The 21,684-nt window shown below is 44.4% G+C and overlaps 1 protein-coding gene and 1 long non-coding RNA gene across 7 annotated transcripts in view; both read right to left on the reverse strand.

The window, feature by feature from the left end:
- Positions 1-10,413, reverse strand: part of NAE1 (NEDD8 activating enzyme E1 subunit 1) — a 28,161-nt gene extending 17,748 nt beyond the window's left edge. The window contains exons 1-8 of one of the 3 annotated variants that reach the window (XM_034940348.3): positions 10,243-10,378; positions 7,382-7,479; positions 6,076-6,179; positions 5,922-5,982; positions 4,254-4,284; positions 2,912-2,983; positions 2,607-2,686; positions 833-942 (exon numbers count right to left, since the gene is read on the reverse strand). In XM_034940348.3, the coding sequence (XP_034796239.1) occupies positions 833-942; positions 2,607-2,686; positions 2,912-2,983; positions 4,254-4,284; positions 5,922-5,982; positions 6,076-6,179; positions 7,382-7,416 (493 nt within the window). In that variant the 5' untranslated portion in view covers positions 7,417-7,479; positions 10,243-10,378. Of the gene's footprint in view, positions 1-832; positions 943-2,606; positions 2,687-2,911; positions 2,984-4,253; positions 4,285-5,921; positions 5,983-6,075; positions 6,180-7,381; positions 7,480-10,242 lie in introns of all 3 variants that reach the window. The other 2 variants (XM_034940347.3, XM_063597623.1) reach the window with 2 other exon arrangements.
- A 10,404-nt stretch (positions 10,414-20,817) lies between these two features.
- Positions 20,818-21,684, reverse strand: part of LOC117976258 (uncharacterized) — a 32,094-nt gene continuing 31,227 nt past the window's right edge. For all 4 annotated transcript variants that reach the window (XR_010110375.1, XR_008621466.2, XR_004666880.3 and 1 more), the window contains one exon: positions 20,818-21,202. This is a non-coding gene — a long non-coding RNA (uncharacterized LOC117976258). The remainder of the gene's footprint in view (positions 21,203-21,684) is intronic.

Consider the following 21,684-nt stretch of genomic DNA (forward strand, 5'->3'; position numbering starts at 1 on the left):
CAGGCGCGGTGGCTCACGCCTGTAATCCCAGCACTTTGGGAGGCCAAGACGGGCAGATCACGAGGTCAGGAAATTGAGACCATCCTGGCTAACATGGTGAAACCCCGTCTCTACTAAAAATACAAAAAATTAGCCGGGCACGGTGGCAGGCGCCTGTAGTCCCAGCTACTCGGGAGGCTGAGGCAGGAGAATGGCGTGAACCCGGGAGGTGGAGGTAGCAGTGAGCCAAGATCGCGCCACTGCAGTCCAGCCTGGGCAAAAGAGAGAGACTCCGTCTCAAAAAAAAAAAAAAAAAAAAAAAACTAGCTGGGCATGGTGGCGGGCGCCTGTAATCCCAGTTACTTGGGAGGCTGAGGCAGGAGAATCAGTTGAACCCGGGAGGTGGAGGTTGCAGTGAGCCAAGATTGTGCCATTGTACTCCAGCCTGGGCAACAAGAGCGAAACTCTGTCTTAAAAAACAAAAAAAAGACTGGAGTGGGGAAAGGTGGTGTAACTTCATGGGTCAGAGTGATCCACATTCCTTAGCTCTCCACAGCCATACATGCCCAATGTGGGTTAGGGGGCAAAAGAAGCTGGGTACTTGCATAGTTGCTGGATCTCCTAATAAGATGAAGAAGCTGTGCCTGTGGTATATCATGCTTTGTATCCTTCTATAATGCTACATAAAGAGTAGATTGCAGCCTATTGAATCTGATTGCCACTTTGAATGTGCAACTAGAGATGTGCTGCTACAAATTTACTTTGTAATTTAAAACTGACTTTCTAAATTGTCAAGTTTCTAAAATTATAGCTAAAGCAACCAATAGTAAGCCCATATGCTCAACAATTTTACCTGGATGTTCTTTTATAATGATCCTCATATAACCAACTAGTCCATATGTCCTACAGATCAAAAGAGGAATCTGGGAATTCCAGAGGACATCTGCTAAGCGTAGTGAAGTGCTGTTTAAAAAAAAAAAAGCAAAATATGAACATAAGCAAATGGAAATATGCCAAACATGAAAACATGCAAAACATGAAAATGTCTTAAAGCAACTTTCTTACTAAATAATAGATGCAAAGGTACATAACTGCATTTACATAAGCAGGTCAAGAACACACTGAAAAGCAAGCATTTCCACAGGCTGCAGTCTCAAAGAAAGTACATCTTTGGACAAGAGGGATGTGAAACTTAAGTCTGTCATATTAAGGAGAAAAGTTAAAGAAAGATAATTCTAAACATTTCCATGATAGAGAAAAAATATAAAACCCACAAATACACCCCCAACAATTCCAATAACCAATTCTCTGTTGCCCAGGCTGGAGTGCAGTGGCATGATCATGGCTCACTGCAGCCTCGACCTCCCAGGTTCAAGTGATTCTCCCATCTCAGCCTCCTGAGTAGCTGGGACCACAAGCAGGCACACCAACTGGCTAAATTTTGTAGTTTTTGTAGACACAAGGTTTTGCCATGTTGCCCAGGTGGTCTTAAACTCCTGTGCTCAAGTGATCTGAACCTGTCTCAGCCTAGTTCTGCTGGAATTACAGGCATGAGTTACTGCACCCAGCCTTCAATAATCAATTCTAACTAGTTTTTAATCACTAAAACAAACAAAGAACAAAAACAACAACAACAAAAAAACAATGTTCGGTTTAACTGCTCTAAATATATTCCAAAAGTTTCACATCTAAGGTTGGGCTTGGTGGCTCCACAACTGTAATCCCAGGACTTTGGGTGGCTGAGGCAGGCAGATGACTTGGGGCCAGGAGTTTGAGATCAGCCTGGCCAACATGGTGAAACCCCGTCTCTACTACAAATACAAAAATTAGCCGGGCACAGTGGCACATGCCTATAATCCCAGCTATTTGGGAGACTGAGGCACGAGAGTTACCTGAACCCAGGAGGCAGAGGTTGCAGTGAGCTAAGATTGTGCCACTGCACTCCAGCCTGAGCAACAGAGCAAGACTCTGTCTAAAGAATAATAATAAAAAAAAAAGTTTCAGTATTTTTCTCTTCCTCATCTTTTCAATGCTGGAAGATTTCTAAGAATTTCTTTTATTTATTTATTTATTTTATTTATTTTTTATTTTTTTTGAGACAGAGTCTAACTCTGTCACAAGGGCTGGAGTGTAGTGGCACGATCTTGGCTCACTGCAACCTCCACCTCCCTGATTCAAGCGATTCTGTTGTCTCAGCTTCCTGAGTAGCTGGGACTATAGGCGTGAGCCACCACGCCCAGCTAATTTTTGTATTTTTAGTAGAGATGGGATTTCACCATGTTGGCCAGGATGGTCTCAATCTCCTGAACTCGTGATCCGCCCGCCTCGGCCTCCCAAAGTGCTGGGATTACAGGCGTGAGCCACCGTGCCCAGCCATAAATCTGAAACTCTTGACCAGGCATGTTGGCTCACACCTGTAATCCCAACACTTTGGGAGGCCGAGAAGGGTGCATTGCTTGAGCTCAGGAATTTGAGCTCAAAAAAAAAAAAAAAAGAAAGTTTCATATTTAAAGTTTCTGTAGAATTTAACAATTTTTAAAACCATATCATCATAGACTGTGCAAAGAAAATAAAACAATGCAAATCTAATAAGATTAAAATAAAAACATATTAACATAAAAATTTACCTTTCAGGAAGCTGAGTTGCAACTACAACAGTAAACCTACAGAAAAATGAGGGATCATTGTCTAGAAGGTTTTCTGGACTCTAAACAGGACAGCAAAGAAAAAAACAAACAAACAAAAAAAACAATTTCACAATCATATTAAACATGGCAGAGACAGTTAAGCTATTTTACAACAAATGAGGCAACAATTCCAATTCAACTAATCATAAATGACAAAAAGATTCAAAATTCTAAATTTCTGGGGCTTTGAATTATTTAAAAAATTGTATTTCAGCACAGACATAATAATGTGTGTACATATATACCTCTTCCACAAAACTTCCAGAGACATCGCTATTTAATTCTTGTAAGAATTCCATGGCAGCTGCAGCTCGGTTCTTTTTAAAAACAAAGCATTTAACTTGAATTAGAAAAAACTTGGTCACAATATAATCCCCCAATTTATGGAACAGGCAAACATACTGTAAAACTATCCAAATTTCATGCATAAGTATGACAACTCTGTTTCCCTTCTTTTTTCTTTTTAGAGACAGGCTTTTGCTCTGTTGCCCAGTTTGAAGCATAGTGGCCTGATCATAGCTCACTGCAGCCTTGAACTCCTAGGCTTAAGCAATCTTCCTGCCTCAGCCTCCCAAGTAGGCGGGACTACAGGCATGTGCTACCATGCCCAGCTAATTAAAAAAAAATATATTTTGTAGAGACAGGGTCTTGACATGTTGCCCAGGCTGGTCTTGAACTCCTGGTCTCAAGCAATCCTCCTGCCTTGACCTCCCAAAGTGCTGAGATTACAGGTGTGAGCCACTGCTCCCAGCCAATTCTGCTTCTCCTAGTGTTTAACACTCAACAGAATATTACTTAAAACAGAGCAAAACCATCATCATCCAGAGTTCTCAAATGACATTACTTGTACTCTACTTTTTTGATTAGGCAAATGACCAAAAAACTCTGGGTAGCAGGCAGGGATATCCTGGATCAAGTTCAGACTCACTCTAACCACCCACATCTATAATCCTGTACAAGAGTGGTTAATCACTAAGCTAAAAGTCATTTCACTAAGTTGACTAACATGGTTTTGTAAGATTTTTTAGGCTGGGCGTGGTGGCTCATGCCTGTAATCTTAGCACTTTGGGAGGCTGAAGCGGGTGGATCACAAGGTCAGGAGATCGAGACCATCCTGGCTAACACGGTGAAATCCCATCTCTACTAAAAATACAAAAAATTAGCCAGGCGTGGTGGTGGGCGCCTGTAGTCTCAGCTACTCGGAAGACTAAGGCAGGAGAACGGCGTGAACCTGGGAGGTGGAGCTTGCAGTGAGTTGAGATCGCGCCACTGCACTCTAGCCTGGGGGACAGAGCGAGACTCCGTCTCAAAAAAAAAAAAAAAAAAATTTGTTAACCAGAATCCATCCTCTGAATATTAACATTACTCAAGATTTAGCTTTAATACAGGATACAATGTATAAACACAGATAGTACACCTCTAAGTTCTTAAACTACCAAACATATGAAGATTTACAAGATTACAAAAATTAGTTAATTTTTTTCTCAGAGAAATAATACACGTTTTCAAAGTCAAAGCTTTTCAAGCAATCAAAACACAGTGGCATCATTAGATGCTCACATCCAACTATATTCTCTAATTGTTTACCTTGCCGATACTGCTTCTTTGAAGGAAGAAACTAAAGTGAACAGAATAAAGGAAAAAAAAGTAAAGCTTACTGACTATAAAGGAAAAGTTGTTTGTAATAGCATGCATATTTCATTCATAGTATAAAACAAACTATACTGTGATTACAGATTGTAATGGCCTTCCTGGAGGAAGAAAATCAGATGGAACTTATAAAGAAAGATAGGCTAATAAATCAATGTTTCTTTCCCAAAGTGTGTACCACAGCATGTGAATTTCACAAGATCCTCTGAGAGAAAAGGGTTCCTTGGCTAAAAAACGTTTGGGAAACACCGGCGGGTGTGGTGGCTCATGCCTGTAATCCCAGCACTTTGGGAGGCCGAGGTGGGCGGATCACGAAGTCAGGAGATCGAGACCATCCTGGCTAATACAGTGAAACCCCATCTCTATTAAAAATACAAAAAATTAGCCGGGCGTGGTGGCGGGCGCCTGTAGTCCCAGCTACTCGGAAGGCTGAGGTAGGAGAATGGTGTGAACCTGGGAGGCGGAGCTTGCAGTGAGCCGACGCCACGGCACTCCAGCCTGGGCGACAGAGAAAGACTCTGTCTCAAAAAAAAAAAAACAAAAAAAGTTTGGGAAACACCATATACTGTATTTCCCTCTTGGAAATTCATAATACACATAATACATGTGATACTAAAATCTTATGGTAAAGAAATTTTTACTTCATTTGATCCATTTCCCAAACTAATTTCACCATGGAACCCACTGGCCCATTTAACGGCTCTTATCGTTCCCTAGAACCGGTGTTCCACAGACCACTCTCGGTGTATTGAACCATTTGTTTTTGCACGTAACTGTAACAGATTTATTCAGGCTTCCTCCCACACATACCCTTGACATGTCTCAAGGCCCAGATATGAGGCTGCTGATCAGAGTCAGGATGCCACTTTTCGGTATAAGCTCACTGGCTCCATAAGAAGAAACCTTATTTTTATCACATTCTACTCTAACCAACCAAGTAAGCAAAGATAACAAGACTTCTTGGTATATATCAATAAAAAAGCTGTGCTGTGCCTAGCAGAAACTGGCACTACGATCCAAAGAAAAGGCATCAAAACTAAATATGAACTAATTGCTGGTTTCCCTTATATTTACTCACTGTTGTTGTTACTGACAAACATAATGAGAGATACCAGACTTCAAGTCCCTGAAAAGGTGAGCTTTAAATCCAAATTTGGGCATGTTCTGAAAGTCTAAATATAAACTTTAAAGAATAATATACAGGCCATCTTTAAAACAGCATTTTTGTTGACAGTGTAGAGAGAGATACCTCTAGACTAAGCCTAAAAGACATCACAAACAACAGGCATTATTGTTAATTATATGCTAACACCTACGGATCAATGCAAGAGCTTAGGAAGTGCCCATATTCCATGAATAAAGGAATAACGACTACTCCTTTATATTAATAACAATAAAGACAGTAATGATGGGTAACATTTATTAATGCCCTATTTGCCAGATGCTGTACTAGCATTTTACCTATATTATCTCACTTCCTCACCATAATCCCAAACATAAGGATGATTTCCACTGAGAGTCGAGTCACCCTGACTGAGGAGGTGAAGCTAAGACTCAGGCCTTGCCTTCCTTAACGTGAATATATTTGAAGAGAATAGAACATACTTGTTTCCAGCATCTTCTCCGCTGACCTGATTTCCATCAATAATTGTAAACGAACCAATACCTGAGAGCCAAAACAGAGTCAGTCAGGAATACATAGTTCTAGGTCATAATCTTAAAGAAGTATATTTAGAACACAACCACAAACCTACGTTACCTGGTAGTACCAAGTTTTTAAGAATTTCAGTTCCTGTGGCTGTTGCATTTATTAGGCAAACATGAGCAGATTCTAAAGCCTCTTGCCCATGATCACCCCACAACCTACAAAACAGACACAAATTTGACGTTTTTAAAACTTTCATGAAAATACAGCTTTCTTATTTGAATGCTGATCTTTAAACTTTAAACTTTCCTTGCATAGACTGATGTGATAACCACAGAATACAGGTAAGATGGGAACAGATATTAGTATAGTGATTATACAGTAATCTAGAACTCAGGTTGATGCCTTGAATGGTTAGGGGAAAAGAGGGAGAGGGTCAAATTAGAAACAGAAACTTGGTCTTCCAGCCCCTTATCAGCCTGGGCACAAGAGCGACACTCTGTCTCAAAACAAACAAACAAACATTTAAAAAGGGTCTTTGGATTTAAAACCTCATCTGTTTTCTATTTCATTTATTCTTTGTTTTGTTTTGAGACAGAGTCTTGCTCTGTCACCCAGGCTGGAGTGTAGTGGCATGATCTCGGCTCACTTGGCCTCCCAAAATGCTGGGATTACAGGTGTGAGCCACCGTGCCCAGCCCTATTTCATTTATTCTTAAATTATGTTAGATGCGCCGGGTGCAGTGGCTCACACCTGTAATCCCAACACTTTGGGAGGCCAAGGCGGGCGGATCACGAGGTCAGGAGATCGAGACCATCGTGACTAACATGGTGAAATCCTGTCTCTACTAAAAAATACAAAAAATTAGCTGGGCGTGGTGGCAGGCGCCTGTAGTCCCACCTACTCGGAGGCTGAGGCAGAAGAATGGCATGAACCCAGGAGGCGGAGCTTGAAGTGAGCCGAGATTGCGCCACTGCACTCCAGCCTGGGCGACAGAGCGAGACTCTGTCTCAAAAAAAAAAAAAAATTATATTAGATGCATTTAAGTTAGATGCATTTAAGATCTCGACATAGGGCTTATTACTGTGACTTCTGCAAAAGCTTTACCAAGAAAACTGAATTATCATCTGAAAAGCCTCACATCAACTTCTACAGGAGTGCTTTAAAGTATATTACCCAATGAACATTCTAATAGAGTGATTAATGTGCCTTCCCTGTTACCTCATCTAAAGCAGATTACCCCTTATTATGTAGTCAGTATGTCCTCCAGAGCATGTCAAGCAACCGCCTTGTTTTTTGTTTTTGTTTTTGATACAGGGTCTTACTATGTTATCCAGACTGGTCTTGAACTCCTGGGTTCAAGCATTTCTCTCGCCTCAGCCTCTAGAGTTGCTGGGACTACAGGCACAAGCCACTGTACCTGGTTTCATTTGTTTTTGTTTGCTGAGCATCCATCTTTCCACTCCACTGTATGCTCCATAAGGGCCCAGACAGCTGTCAAATGTATGGAGGAATCGCCTAGAAGAACCAGATGGACCGTAAACACCTGTTTTCTCCATCAAAGTATGGCACGTAGAAGACACCTGACATATATGGTTGATGGATGCTTAGACAGTTGGAGAGTAAATTTAAGAATATTGGTGCATCTTGGCTGGGCGCAGTGGCTCACGCCTGTAATCCCAGCACTTTGGGAGGCGGAGGCAGGCAGATCACCTGAGGTCAGGAGTTTGAGACCAGGCTGGCCAACATAGTGAAACCCTGTCTCTACTAAAAATACAAAAATTAACCAGGCGCAGTGGCGCGCACCTATAATCCCAGCTACTCAGGAGGCTGAGGCATGAGAATCGCGTGAATGCAGGAGGCGGAGATTGCAGTGAGCCAAGACCGCGCCACTGCACTCCAGCCTGCGTAACACAGTGAGACTCCGTCTCAAAAAAAAAAAAAAAAAAAAAGAATACTGGTGCATCTCAAGCAGGGTGAGATAGTGTGTGCCTGTAGTCCCAGCTGCTTGGGAGACCGAGGCAGGAGGATCACTCCAGCCCAGGAGATCAAGGCTGTGGTGTGCCAATAATCATACCTGCGAACAGCCACTGCACTCCAGCCTGGGTAACATACTGAGACCCATCTCAAAAATAAAACAAAAAGAATACTGAGGCCAGGCACTGTGGCTCATGCCTGTAATCCTAGCACTTTGGGAGGCTGAGGCAGGAGGATCACTTGAGTGCAGAGGTTCGAGACCAGCCTGGGCAAACCCCCATCTCTAAAACAGTTAGCTAAGCATGGTGGCACATGCCTGTAGTCCCAGCTACTCAAGAGGCTGAGGCAGGAGGATCGTTAGAGCCCAGGAAGTTGAGGCTGCAGTGAGCAGTGTTCTTGCCACTGCACTCTAGCCACTGCACTCTAGCCTGGGTCACAAAGTGAGACCTTGTCCCTGAAAAAAAAAAAAAGAATCCTGGTGTGTCTCTAAGTAACATGTTTCAAGAATAGGCCAAATGAATCAGTCCTCTCTACTATCTTGTCGGCCCAACTAAGGTGAAGTAAGGAGGGGCTTATTGACTGCTGCATTTTGCTTCTAACTGCTTCCCTTTGACACTTCAAAACCAGTTCTCACTATGAAAGTAAAGTTTGGGACTTAAATGGAATGCCCTCAGCAAAAACCCTCTTTTGTTAGAGTTGCTTAGTAACCTCAACTATCTTCTCAGCTCTGTCATGTACAGTTATACCTGCATTAGAAACACAAGAACTCCAAGAATTTACAAGAAAACCTAAGTTGGTTATAAGGACTGTTACCTTGTTTCTTCTCCGAAAAGCTTGGAAGCAGGATGTAACTGAGTACCTCCGAAAAAGCCAGAAGAGCCTTAGTTTACATCCTGGCTCAAAGATATGGGGAACTCTGGGCAAATTACCTAACTTCTCCAAGACTCTGTTTCTCCAACTGTAAAGCACAGGAAATGGTTGCTTTCAAGGGTACTCTCAGAACTAAGTGCCTAAAGCCTCTAATACAGCACTAGGCTGGTGGCGCAAACAGAAGCTCCAGTCCTTGGGGACATATAACTTCTGTTGTCTCAGAGGCTCCAGGAAGGAGGAAAGCTGAGCAGCTTTGTTATCTCCACAGCCTCAAGACACAGAAGACGCTCAATAAATAAGGAATGGGTAGTGCAAGGAGAAAAGGCAAGGGTGGGGAAGTACCCAAGGACCCTCCTGATGGCTTAGGCCTGCACTGTCCATTAAGGTAGCTGCTAGCCACATGTACTACTGAGCACAAGCAATGAGGCTAGTGTTAACTGAGATGTGCTGGTAAGTGTAAAATACAATATTTATACGATAGTTTTGGGGGGGCTTTTTTGACGGAGTCTCGCTCTGTCACCCAGGCTGGAGTGCAGTGGCACGATCTCGGCTCCCTGAAACCTACACCTCCTGGATTCAACCGATTCTCCGGTCTCAGCCTCCAGAGTAACTGGGATTACAGGCGCGCACCACCACGCCCAGCTAATTTCTGAATTTTTAAATAGAAACAGGGTTTCACCATGTTGCCCAGGCTGGTCTCGAACTCCTAACCTCAGGTGATCCGCCCGCCTCGGCCTCCCAAAGTGCTGGGATTACAGGCGTGAGCCACCGTGCCGGTCCTCCAAGACAGTTTTAAAAAGGAAAATACTCATGACCAGCTTGGGGAAAGGTGGCAAAAACCTCGTTTCTACAAAAACAAAAATAAAAATAAAAATTTAAGTAAAATATCTCAAGAACTTTTTATATTGTGTTGAAATAGTAATGTTTTGGACATATTGGGTTAAATTGTATTTAAAAATCAATTTCATCTGTTTCATTTTACCTTTAGTGTGGTTATTAGAAAATTTATAATTACATTTGCGGCTCACATGAGACTAGCATTTTATTTCCATTGGACAGCGCTGGCTGAGAACAAAACCTAACCCTCTGTGCCGCCCTCGCGGCCGGGATGCGGTGCGCTCCGGGCCTCCCCATTCGGAAAACGAGGAGCCTGGGCGCAACGGGGCCGGCAGCCGCCTTAGCGACTCGGCTGGCGCTGGGGACCCCGTCCCCCGAACTGCACACCGCGTGGCGGGGGACGGGGTCCCAGCCCTCGCGGAGCACCTTTGGCCCAGGGCGGGAGCCCCGAGCGCCGGCTTCCCGCGCCCCGCACGGCCCGGCCCAGCCTGGAAGAAGGCCTGAGGGAGGCCCGACCGCGCCGCCCGCGCCCTTAGGCCCGGCCCGAATGCTGGGAAGCCCGCCGGCCCGCCCTCGGCTCGGTGAGCCTCGGCTCACCTCAGCTGCCGGTCGTACTTCTGCTCCTTGAGCAGCTTCCCCAGCTGCGCCATGGCTGCGCCTGCCGCGCGCAAAACAGCCGAGCCCCTGCGGAGCGCCGCCACCAGCTCCACAAGCGCGCAGGCGCACTGAGCGCCCCTCCGCCGCTACCGTCTCCTGCGCGCCGCCTGCAGGGGGCGCCGCACTGCACTGCGCACGCGTCGCCGGTACGCCGGGGCGTAAGCGGCCCCGGTACCCGAGCGGGTCTGGGGCTCTTGGTCCCCATCGGCCAGAAAGGCAGACCCGCTAGCCTGCCAATTTGCCCTCTGTCCATGCAGTGATTGGGGGCGACTGGGGCATTGGAATCAGGCATACTTGTGTTTCGACCACTTAACTGGCTGTGAGATCTACTCTTTACCTCTCAAATCCTCAGTGTGCTCACCTGTGCAGTGGGGATAAATGGGTCCCAAGTGTCTTTTGACCTTAAATGAGATTTTGAATACAGGAGGCCAGACTCCCCCCAAATCTTGCATGAATAATAACTTTCATTTTGATGATCATTATTTTTCACCCATTTCTTCCTCTCATGAAAAGCCCACAAGCCTATTTTGAATCACAAAGCTAGGGGCTCCCTGCTGCAGATGCAGACAAGTCCAGGGCTCTGTTCTTGGAGAGTTTAGTCTCATGAAGGAAGAGGGACAGCAAACAAGCACTTACCAGACAATGTGGCCTTCCTCTAGATAGAGGGAAGCAGGGTGCTCAGGGGTGCACAGAAGAACCTCCCCAGTCCCCCTCTCCAAGAATGTTTCATGTGGTTTGGAGATGGAGGAGTGTTTTGTTTTGTTTTGTTTTGTTTGAGACAGGGTCTCTCTCTATTGCTCAGACTGGAGTTCGGTGGTGTGATCTCAATTCACTGCAGCTTCAACCTCCCAGGCAGCAATCCTCTCACCTCAGCCTCCCAGGTAGCTGGGACTACAGGCATGCACCACCACACCGGCTAATTTTTGTACTTTTTTTGTAGAGATGGGGTTTCGTCATGGCCCAGGCTTGTCTCAAACTCCTGGGCTCAAGCGATCTGCCCGCCTTGGCCTCCCAATGTGCTGAGATTATAGGCATGATCCACTGTGCCCAGCTGGAAGGGTGTTTTAAGCATAAGGAACAGCAGGTGCCATCTCTAGGAAGCAAAGAAGGCATAGCAAGCTGTAGGTGCTAGAGTAAGTTTGGTCAGGTGAAGGATAGGGAGTGGTTGAGAAGGTTTGAGAGACAGTTGGGACAGGCTGGGTTCTGAGGACTGTGAACATAGATCCAAGGAGGAATTTAAAGTCCTCCACTTCCTGAAAAGACCCTCCTTTCAGGAAGAGAATGGCTGTCCTGTGGGGATGGGAGGCCAAGGAAGGAGGTTACCCCATGAGAACAATTGGGAGGGGGGTGGTGGTGCTGAAGACAAGGTGACCATCTGTGAGGGAGATGAAGACTCCTTCCCTGCTATCTCGCAGACCCTACAGGCACCTTCAGGTTAATAACTGCCTGAAATAAGGTGAACATGAACACAGATCCCCACCCCCAATCCCCTAGGATGGGGATCAGAGAGATGGCACAGTTTGATGGTAATGATGCAGTGATGATGAATTGCACTTTGCCCTGGGCATGGTCTCCTGGACTAGGGTGAGAGTACACCTTCCCATACCTTCCCTTGCCCTTACCCAGCTCCCATGGAACACACTGATGGGAAACAGAGGTGTGAGGCTTTCCCAGCTCATCATGTGTTTGTGCTGTCACATTTCCTTCTCCAAGTGGACAGGTAAAATATAAGGGATAATAAAATACACTCCAGGAAAGTAGGAAGGTCAAAAGGCAGCAGATGAGAGTTCACTGCTTAGTTTCTCATACCTATGGACTTCATGAAAGGAAACACCCTCAAATTTGGTAGAAGGCTAGTCATATTGCCCGTGAAGAAGTAAATGATTTTGAAAAGGTTTGTGTTGGTGTTGTCTGTAAAATGATACCTCAGGGTATCAGTTTCCTAGGAATGTCGTAACAAAGAACCACAAACTGGGTGACTTAAAACAAGAGAAATTTATTGTCTCACAGTTCTGGAGGCTGGAAGTCTACAATCAAAGCACGGGTGGGACTATGCTCCTTCTGAAACCTGTAGGGGAGAATCCGTCCGCTTCTTCTTGGCTTCTGGGGGTTTGCTGGCAATCTTTGGCTAGCAGCCACAGCACTTCAGTCTCTGCCTCCATCGTCACATGGCATTCTCCCCTCATGTCTCTGTGTTTCCTCTCTTAAGGACACAAGTCACGTTGGATCAGGGCTCACACTGATGACTTCATCTTAACTGGATTACACTTGCAGAGACCCTGTTTCCAAATAAGATCACCTTCACGGGTACTGGCAGGTTAGGACTTCAGTAACTTCTGAGGAGGACATAATTCAGCCCAGAAGCTTTGTATTAATATTATCATTATTTTTTTAGAGGTGGGGTCACACTATATTGCCCAGACTTGTCTCAAACTCCTGAGTTGAAGCAGTCCTCCTGCCTCAGCCCCTCAAAGTACTGGGACTACAGGCATGAGCCACTACACCTGGCCCTGCCCATTTTTAATAGGGTTATTTGTTTTATTGTTATTGAGCGGTCTGAGTTTGTACATTTTGGATATTAGTCCCTGATCTAATGTATATTTTGTAAATATTTTTTCTCAGTCTGTGGGTTGTCTCTTTATTCTGTCATTTCCTTTGCTGTGCAGAAGCTTTTTAATTTGGTATAAACCCATTTGTCTATTTTTGCTTTTGTTGCCTATGCTTTTGGAGTCTGGTTACTATTTTTTGGCAGCGGTGGGGGACAGGATCTCATTCTTTCACCTGGGCTGGAGTGCAGTGGTATAATCATGGCTCACTATAGCCACAACCTCCTAGGTTCAAGCAATCCTCCCACTTCAGCCTCCTGAGCAGCTGAGACTACAGGCACCCACCACCACACCTGGCTAATTTTTAGATTATTTTCTGTAGAGATGAAAGTGAAAATAATAATAATAATTCAACCCGTAAAACCATGTAAAGGTGCCTATGCTGGAGCAGAGGAGGCTGATCAGACACAGTTCTTTTGATGGCCCTGACATGAAAGATTTCAGGGCCCACTGGTGAGTTCTCCCTGTTGTGGAGGGTGGAAACCAGATATATCAGACCAGGAAGCCATGGTGTAATTCATTTAAGCTATTGGTTTTCAAAGTGTGGTCCTGGACCAGCGGCATCAACATCACTTTGGAAACTTGTTAGAAAGGCAAATTCGGCCAGGCGCGGTGGCTCACGCCTGTAATCCCAGCACTTTGGGAGGCAGAGGCGGGTGGATCACGAGGTCAGGAGATCGAGACCACGGTGAAACCCCGTCTCTACCAAAAATACAAAAAATTAGCTGGGCGCAGTGGTGGTCGCCTGTAGTCCCAGCTACTTGGGAGGCTGAGGCAGGAGAACGGCGTGAACCAAGAAAGTGGAGCTTGCAGTGAGCCGAGATCCCGCCACTGCACTCCAGCCTGGGCGACAGAGTGAGACTCCGTCTCAAAAAAAAAAAAAAAAAAAAAGAAAGGCAAATTCTTGGCTGGGTACAGTGGTTCATGACTGTAATTCCAGCACTTTGGGAGGCCAAGGCAGGAGGATTCCTTGAGGCCAGGAGATTGAGACTAGCCTGAGCAACATAGCAAGACCCTGTCTCTACAAAAAGAAAAAAAAAAATTTAAAAATTAGCCAGGCATGGTGGTGTATGCCTGTAGTCCTAGCTACATGGAAGGCTAAGGTGGGAGGATCACTTGAGCCCAGGAGTTTGTGGTTGCAGTGAGCTATGATCTCGCCACTGCACTCCAACCTGGGCAACAGAGTGAGACATTCCTCTCTTAAAAAAAAATTAAGTATTAAAAAAAAAAAAAGAAAGCCAGGTAAGGCGGTTCACTCCAGTAATCCCAACACTTAGGAGGCTAAGGCAGGAGGATTGCTTGAGCCCAGGAGCTCGAAACCAGGCTGGGTGACATGGTGAGACCTTGTCTCTGAAAAAAAAAAAGAAACACAAATTCTTGGACCTTATCCATACTTGCTGAATCAGAAACTGCAGAGTGAGGCCCAGGAAACTGTTTTAACAAATCATCCAGGTGATTCTGATACATGCTTGATCCTACCCTGGCTTTCTGAGCACTTACTATGATGCCAGGCAGGCCCCTGACATGCATCACCTCGTGAGCTCACAACCACTCAATGCAACAGATATTGCTGCTAACCCCGTTTTACAGACAGAGGGCAGATGTTTGGGGAGAAGAGTGAAGTAACAAAGATTAAGAGGTGGTGCAGGGGTTAGAAACAAATACCCCAGTCTGGTGCGGTGGCTCACACCTGTAATCACACCTGTAGTCCCACACCTGCAGTATTTTGGGAGGCCAAGGCAGGAGGATCACTTGAGGCCAGGAGTTAGAGACCAGCCTGGGCAACATAACAAGACCCCGTCTCTACAAAAACTAAAGAATGTGGCCGGGTGCTGTGGCTCACACCTATAATCCAAGCACTTTGGGAGGCCGAGGTGAGCAGATCATGAGGTCAGGAGTTCAAGACCAGCCTGGCCAATATGGTGAAACCTTGTCTCTATTAAAAATATAAAAATCTGCCTGGCGTGGTGGCAGGCGCCTATAATCCCAGCTACTCAGGAGGCTGAGGCAGGAGAAATGCTTGAAACCGGAAGGTAGAGGTTGCAGTGAGCCGAGATTGCGCCACTGCACTCCAGCATGGGTGAAAGAGCGAAACTCCATCTCAAACAAACAAACAAACAAAATTAGCCAGGCATAGTGGCATACCTGTAGTCCCAGCTACTTGGTGGGAGGAGCACTTGAGCCCAGGAGTTGGAGGCTGCAGCGAGCTATGACTGCACCACTGTACTCTAGTCTGGGTGACAGAGTGAGACCTTGTCTCAAACAAAAAGAAATAAATACCCCCAACAGATCTGACCAGACCCCAGTGCAGATCTGTTATTTTATCCAGTCCAGTTGGTCTCAACGAGGGCAGACTGGACCTTTGGGCTGTCAGGAAGTTTGGGGCTAGCTCTGTGCTTACAGAGATTATAGTCTGTGGGAGACCAGCCAGGAAGAAGTCATAACCCAGGATATCCTCCCAGGCCACTAGCCCTCTCTGCCTGTCCTTGCACATCCTATCCCTTCTCACCCTGGTCCTCATTGGCTGATCTCTTGCCTCTCTCCCCAACCCCATAAGCTCCTTGAAGCAGCTATAAGTCTATAATGTTCACAGTTGTATCACCTGTGCCTGGCCCAGCAGTTGACATCTAATAAGTCTTCAATAAATGTTTATTGAATTAAAGAATAAATTTCTGAAACTATTGCCATCATACTTTGTACATTTTAAAATATGTTCCTAGCAATGTATATATCATTTGATTTGGTAATTCTACCTCTATCAATTTATTCCAAGGAAATCATCAGACACATATAAAGATGTATAAGTAAGGAGGCCAGGTACATTGGTTCATGCCTGTAATCCCAGTCCTTTGGGAGACTGAGGTGGAAGTATTGCTCGAGGCCAGGAATTTGAGACAGACCAGCCTGAGCAACACAGTGAGACCCCACTGCGTGTTTTTTTTTTTTTTTTTTTGAGACGGAGTTTCGCTCTGTTGCCCAGGTTGGAGTGCAGTTGCACGATCTTGGCTCACTGCGACCTCCGCCTCCCGGTTCACGCCATTCTCCTGCCTCAGCCTCCTGAGTAGCTGGGACTACAGGCACCCGCCACCACGCCTGGCTAATTTTTTTTGTATTTTTAGTAGAGACAGGGCTTCACTGTGTTAGCCAGATGGTCTCGATCTCCTGACCTTGGGATCCACCCGCCACGGCCTCCCAAAGTGCTGGGATTACAGGCGTGAGCCACCACGCCCGGCCGACCCCATCTCTTAAAAAAAAATCATACTGGGTCTCAAAAAAAAATACTAAAGATGTGCAAGTAAGGATGTTCACTGCAGTGATATTTGCCACACTGAAAACTAGAAATAACAAAATCACAGCAGTGTGTGAATGAATATTATGTGGCAAGTTCTCCAAGGCCGATAAAGCAAGGAAACATTTACCATAGGGCACTGGGTGGGAAAAAACTGGTCAAAAAGCCATCCTATGATCCTGATTGCTCAATTGTTTTCCTTTTTTTTTATGATGGGGTCGCTCTATGTTACCCAGGCTGGAGAGCAGTGGCTATTCACAGGTGTGATTATAGCATACTACAGTCTCAAACTCCTGGACTTAAGGGATCCTCTCACCTCAGCCTCCTGAGTAGCTGGGATTATAGGCACACCACCACACCTGGCCTTGACTGTTTACATACTACTAATACATACAGGTTGAGCATCTCCAATCCAAAAATCCGAAATCCAAAATGCTCCAAAATCTGAAACTTTTTGAGCACCTACATGATGCTATGGGGGGCCTGAGATAGTGACACTTTTGCTTTCTGATGGTTCAATGTACACAAACTTTGTTTCATGCACAAAATTATTTAACGTAGTGTGTCAAATTACCTTCAAGCTATGTCCCTAAGGTAAGTATGAAACGTAAATGAATTTTGTGTTTAGACTTGGGTCCCATCCCCAAGATATTATGTATATGCAAATATTCCAAAGTCCGGAAAAAATCTGAAATCCAAAACATTTCTGGTCCCAAGAATTTTAGGTAAGTGATACTCAACCTGTATCAGAAAAGCTTGACAGAGCATCACCCTAATACCAAAACCAGGAAAGGACATAACCAAAATAGAAAACTACAGACCGATAACCTTGATGAACATAGATGCTAAAATCCTTAACAAAATACTAGATAACTGAATCCAACAACATATCAAAAAGATAATCCACCATGGTCAAGTGGGTTTCATACCAGGGTTGCAGGGATGGTTTAAAATACGCAAGTCAATAAATGTGATGCACCACATAAACAGAATTAAAAACAAAAATCAGGTCGGACACAGTGGCTCATGCCTGTAATCCCAGCACTTTGGGAGGCCCAGGCGGGTGGATCACCTGAGGTTAGGAGATCGAGACAAGCCTGGCTAACATGGTGAAACCCTGTCCCTATTAAAAATACAAAAAATTAGCCAGGTATGGTGGTGTGCACCTGTAATTCCAGCTACTCGGGAGGCTGAGGTGGGAGGATCGCTTGAAAGGAGGTGGAGGTTGCAGTGATTTGAGATCACACCACTGCACTCCAGCCCTGGTGACAGAGCAAAACTCCAACTCAAAAAAAAAAAAAAAAAAAAAAAAAGAATTAAAAAAAAATCATATGATCATCTCAATAGATGCAGAAAAAGCATGACAAAATCCAGCATCCCTTTATGATTCAAACTCTCAGCAAAATCAGCATACAAGGGACATACCTCAATGTAATAAAAGCCATCTATGAAAAACCCACAGTCAACATAATACTGAATGGGGAAAAGTTGAAAGCATTCGCTCTGAGAACTGGAACAAGACAAGGATGTCCACTCTCACCACTCCTCTTCAACATAGTACTGGAAGTCCTAGCCAGAGCAATCAGACAAGAGAAAGAAATAAAAGGCATTCAAATTGGTAAAGAGGAAGTCAAACTGTCACTGTTTGCTGAAAATATGATTGTTTACCTTGAAAACCCTAAATACTCCTCCAGAAAGCTCCTAGAACTGATAAAAGAATTCAGCAAAGTTTCCAGATACAAGATTAATGTACATAAATCAGTAGCTCTCCTATACACCAACAGCGACCAAGCAGAGAATCAAATCAGGAACACAACCCCTTTTACAACAGCTGCAAAAAACAAAACAAAACAAAACAAAAAACTTAGGAATATACCTAACCAAGGAGTCGAAAGACCTCTACAAGGAAGACTACAAAACACTGCTGAAAGAAATCATAGATGACACAAACAAATGGAAACACATCCCATGTTCATGGATGGGTAGAATCGATATTGAGAAAATGACTATACTGCCAAAAGCAATCTACAAGTTCAATGCAATCCCCATCAAAATATCACCATCATTCTTCACAGAATTGGAAAAAACAATTCTAAAATTCATATGGAACCAAAAAAGAGCCCACATAGCCAAAACAAGACTAAGCAAAAAGAACAAATCTGGAGGCATCACACTACCTGATTTCAAACTCTACTGTAAGGCCATACTCACCAAAACAGCGTGGTACTGGTATAAAAATAGGCACATAGACCAATGGAATAGAATAGAGAGCCCAGAAGTAAAACCACATACTTACAACCAAATGATCTTTGACAAAGCAAACAGAAACATAAAGTGGGAAAAGGACACCCTTTTCAACTCATGGTGCTGGGATAATTGGTTAGCCACACATAGGAGATTAAAACTGGATCCTCATCTCTCAGCTTTTACAAAAATCAACTCGAGATGGATTAAGGACTTAAATCTAAGACCTGAAACTATAAAAATTCTAGAAGATAACGTTGGAAAAACCCTTCTAGATGTTGGCTTAGGCAAGGATTTCATGACCAAGAACCCAAAAGTGAATGCAATAGAAACAAAGATAAATAGTTGGGACTTAATTAAACTAGAGAGCTTTTGTACAGCAAAAGGAACAGTCAGCAAAGTAAACAGACAACCAACAGAGTGGGAGAAAATCTTCACAATCTATACATTTGACGAAGGACTAATATCCAGAATCTACAAGGAACTCAAACAAATCAGTAAGAAAAAAACAAACAATCCCATCAAAAAGTGGGCTAAGGACATGACTAGACAATTCTCTAAAGAAGATATACAAATGGCCAACAAACATATGAAAAAATGCTTAACATCATTAATGATCAGGGAAATACAAATCAAAACCACAGTGTGATACCACCTTACTCCTGCAAGAATGGCCATAATTAAAAAATCAAAAAACAGTAGATGTTGGCATGGATCTGGTGATCAGGGAACACTTCTACACTGCTGGTAGCAATGTAAACTAGTACAGCCACTATGGAAAACAGTGTGGAGATTCCTTAAAGAACTAAAAGTAGAAATACCATTTGATCCAGCAATCCCACTACTGGGTATCCACCCAAAGGAAAATAAGTCATTATATGAAAAAGATATTTCCACACACATGTTTATGGCAGCACAATTCACAATTGCAAAATCGTGGAACCAACCCAAATGCCCATCAATCAACGAGTTGATAAAGAAACTGTGGTATATGTATATACGATGGAATACTACTCAGCCATAAAAAGAAATGAATTAACAGCATCTGCAGTGACCTAGATGAGATTGGAGACTAATATTCTAAGTGAAGTAACTCAGGAATGGAAAACCAAACATCGTATGTTCTCACTGATATGTGAGAGCTAAGTTATGAGGATGCAAAGGCATAGGAGTGATACAATGGACTGTAGGGACCTGGGGGAAAGAATGGAAGGAGGGTGAGGGACAAAAGACTGCAAATATGGTGCAGTGTATACTGCTCTGATGATGGGTGCACCAAAATCTCACAAATCACCAGTAAAGAACTCACTCATGGCCCAGCACGGTGTCTCACGCCTGTAATCCCAGCACTTTGGGAGGCTGAGGCGGGCGGATCACGAGGTCAGGAGATCGAGACTATCCTGGCCAACATGGTGAAAACCCGTCTCTACTAAAAATACAAAAATTAGCTGGGCATGGTGGCACATGCCTGTAATACCAGCTACTCGGGAGGCTGAGGCAGGAGAATCGCTTGAACCAGGGTATCGGAGGTTGCAGTGAGCCGAGATCCCACCACTGCACTCCAGCCTGGCAATAGAGCAAGACTCCGTCTCAAAAAAAAAAAAAAAAGAACTCACTCATGTAACCAAATACCACCTGTACCCCAATAACTTATGGAAAAAATAAAAATATAATTAAAAAAGAAAACCTTGGCAGGATGGTCACTAAAATGTTAACAGTGGTGATCCTTGAGTAGTGACATGACCAGTGATTTTAATTTTCTGCTGTATGCTTTTCTGACTTCCAAATTTTCTACAATAGATGTCACTACTATAATTAGAGAAGAAATATTTGGGATTTTAAATGTACCCAACAAGGCCGGGCATAGTGGCTCACACCTGTAATCCTAGCACTTTGGGAGACTGAGGTGGGAGGATCCCTTAAGGCCAGGAGTTTGAGACCAGCCTGGGCAACATAGTGAGACCCCTGTCTCTATATAATCTTTAAAAAAAAGAAAAAAGGAAGTGAAAGTTGGAGGCCAAGGTCGTTTGATGAATGAGGCTTGGCTGTACAGGCTGCTCATGCCTTCCTCCCCCAGGCCTCCATCACAGCCCTCACACCCCCCATTTTCCCCTCCCATATAAATAGCAAAAACCAGGAGCCACTGACACCAGTGAGACCAAAGAGAAAACTCTCAAGCAGAGAAATCAACTTGGCTTTAAAAACAGCATGTAATTGAGACTGGAGGCACCTGAATGGAGGCACAGGCTCCCCCAAGTTGACCTGAGTGGGTTGCTGGGGCAGCTGGCGCTTCACCTTAGAAGGGCAGTCTCCATTGTCTCCTCTCACTTTCCTGAGTTCCCAGTACCCAGAGAAAATGCTGAAGATAGGCCGCAGGAAGGAAAGAACTGGATCAACTTTTATTTGGTTGTTAAAGAGGTAATACATGCCTTAATTCATTCAAGAGATACAAAGGAGTACCAGTAAAGAGTGTCCTTCCCACGCCATACCACACCCTTCCACAACCTTCCACAACCTTCCGGTGTCCAGTCTCCTCCCTGTAGGTAAACACTCTCCCTAGCTTCTCCTAAGTCCTTTTAGAGAGGACTTGCATACACACACAAATGAGAGTCAAATTTAAAATCCGCTTCCTCCCTTTCCAGTGATTTTGGACAATATTGAACGAGGGACCCAGCAGCCCTGGGTTTTCATCTTTGTTCAGTCACTCACTGTGCATCTTCGAGCCCATCACTCATCCTCTCTTGAGCCTTGCTTTTCTCATCTGTAAAATGGGGTAAAAATCCCCCCAGGGTTACTATGTAGATGAAGTTGGATGCAAAACTGTATGAAGAATTCCAATTGTATCTTTTTTTTTTTTTTTGACACAGAATCTCACTCTGTAGCCCAAGCTGGAGTGCAGTGGTGCAATCTTGGCTCGCTGCAACCTCCGCCTCCTGGACTCAAGCAATTCTCATGCCTCAGCCTCCCGAGTAGCTGGGACTACAGGCACCTGCCACCATGCCTGGTTAATTTTTTGTATTTTAGTGGAGACGGGATGTCACCATGTTGCCCAGGATGGTCTTCAACTTCTGAGCTCAGGTAATCCGCCCGCCTCGGCCTCCCAAAGTGCTGGGATTACAGGCATGAGCTACTGTGCCCGGCCCAGTTGTATCTTTTAAGAACTACAAATAAATATGAAAAAGACCTGAGTCCCTCTGAAGAGGAAATGGGTCAATGGAGTTTGGGCTATCCCCAGAGCTCTCT

This window comes from Pan paniscus, chromosome 18, assembly GCF_029289425.2.
Source record: "Pan paniscus chromosome 18, NHGRI_mPanPan1-v2.0_pri, whole genome shotgun sequence".
Lineage (NCBI taxonomy): Eukaryota > Metazoa > Chordata > Mammalia > Primates > Hominidae > Pan > Pan paniscus.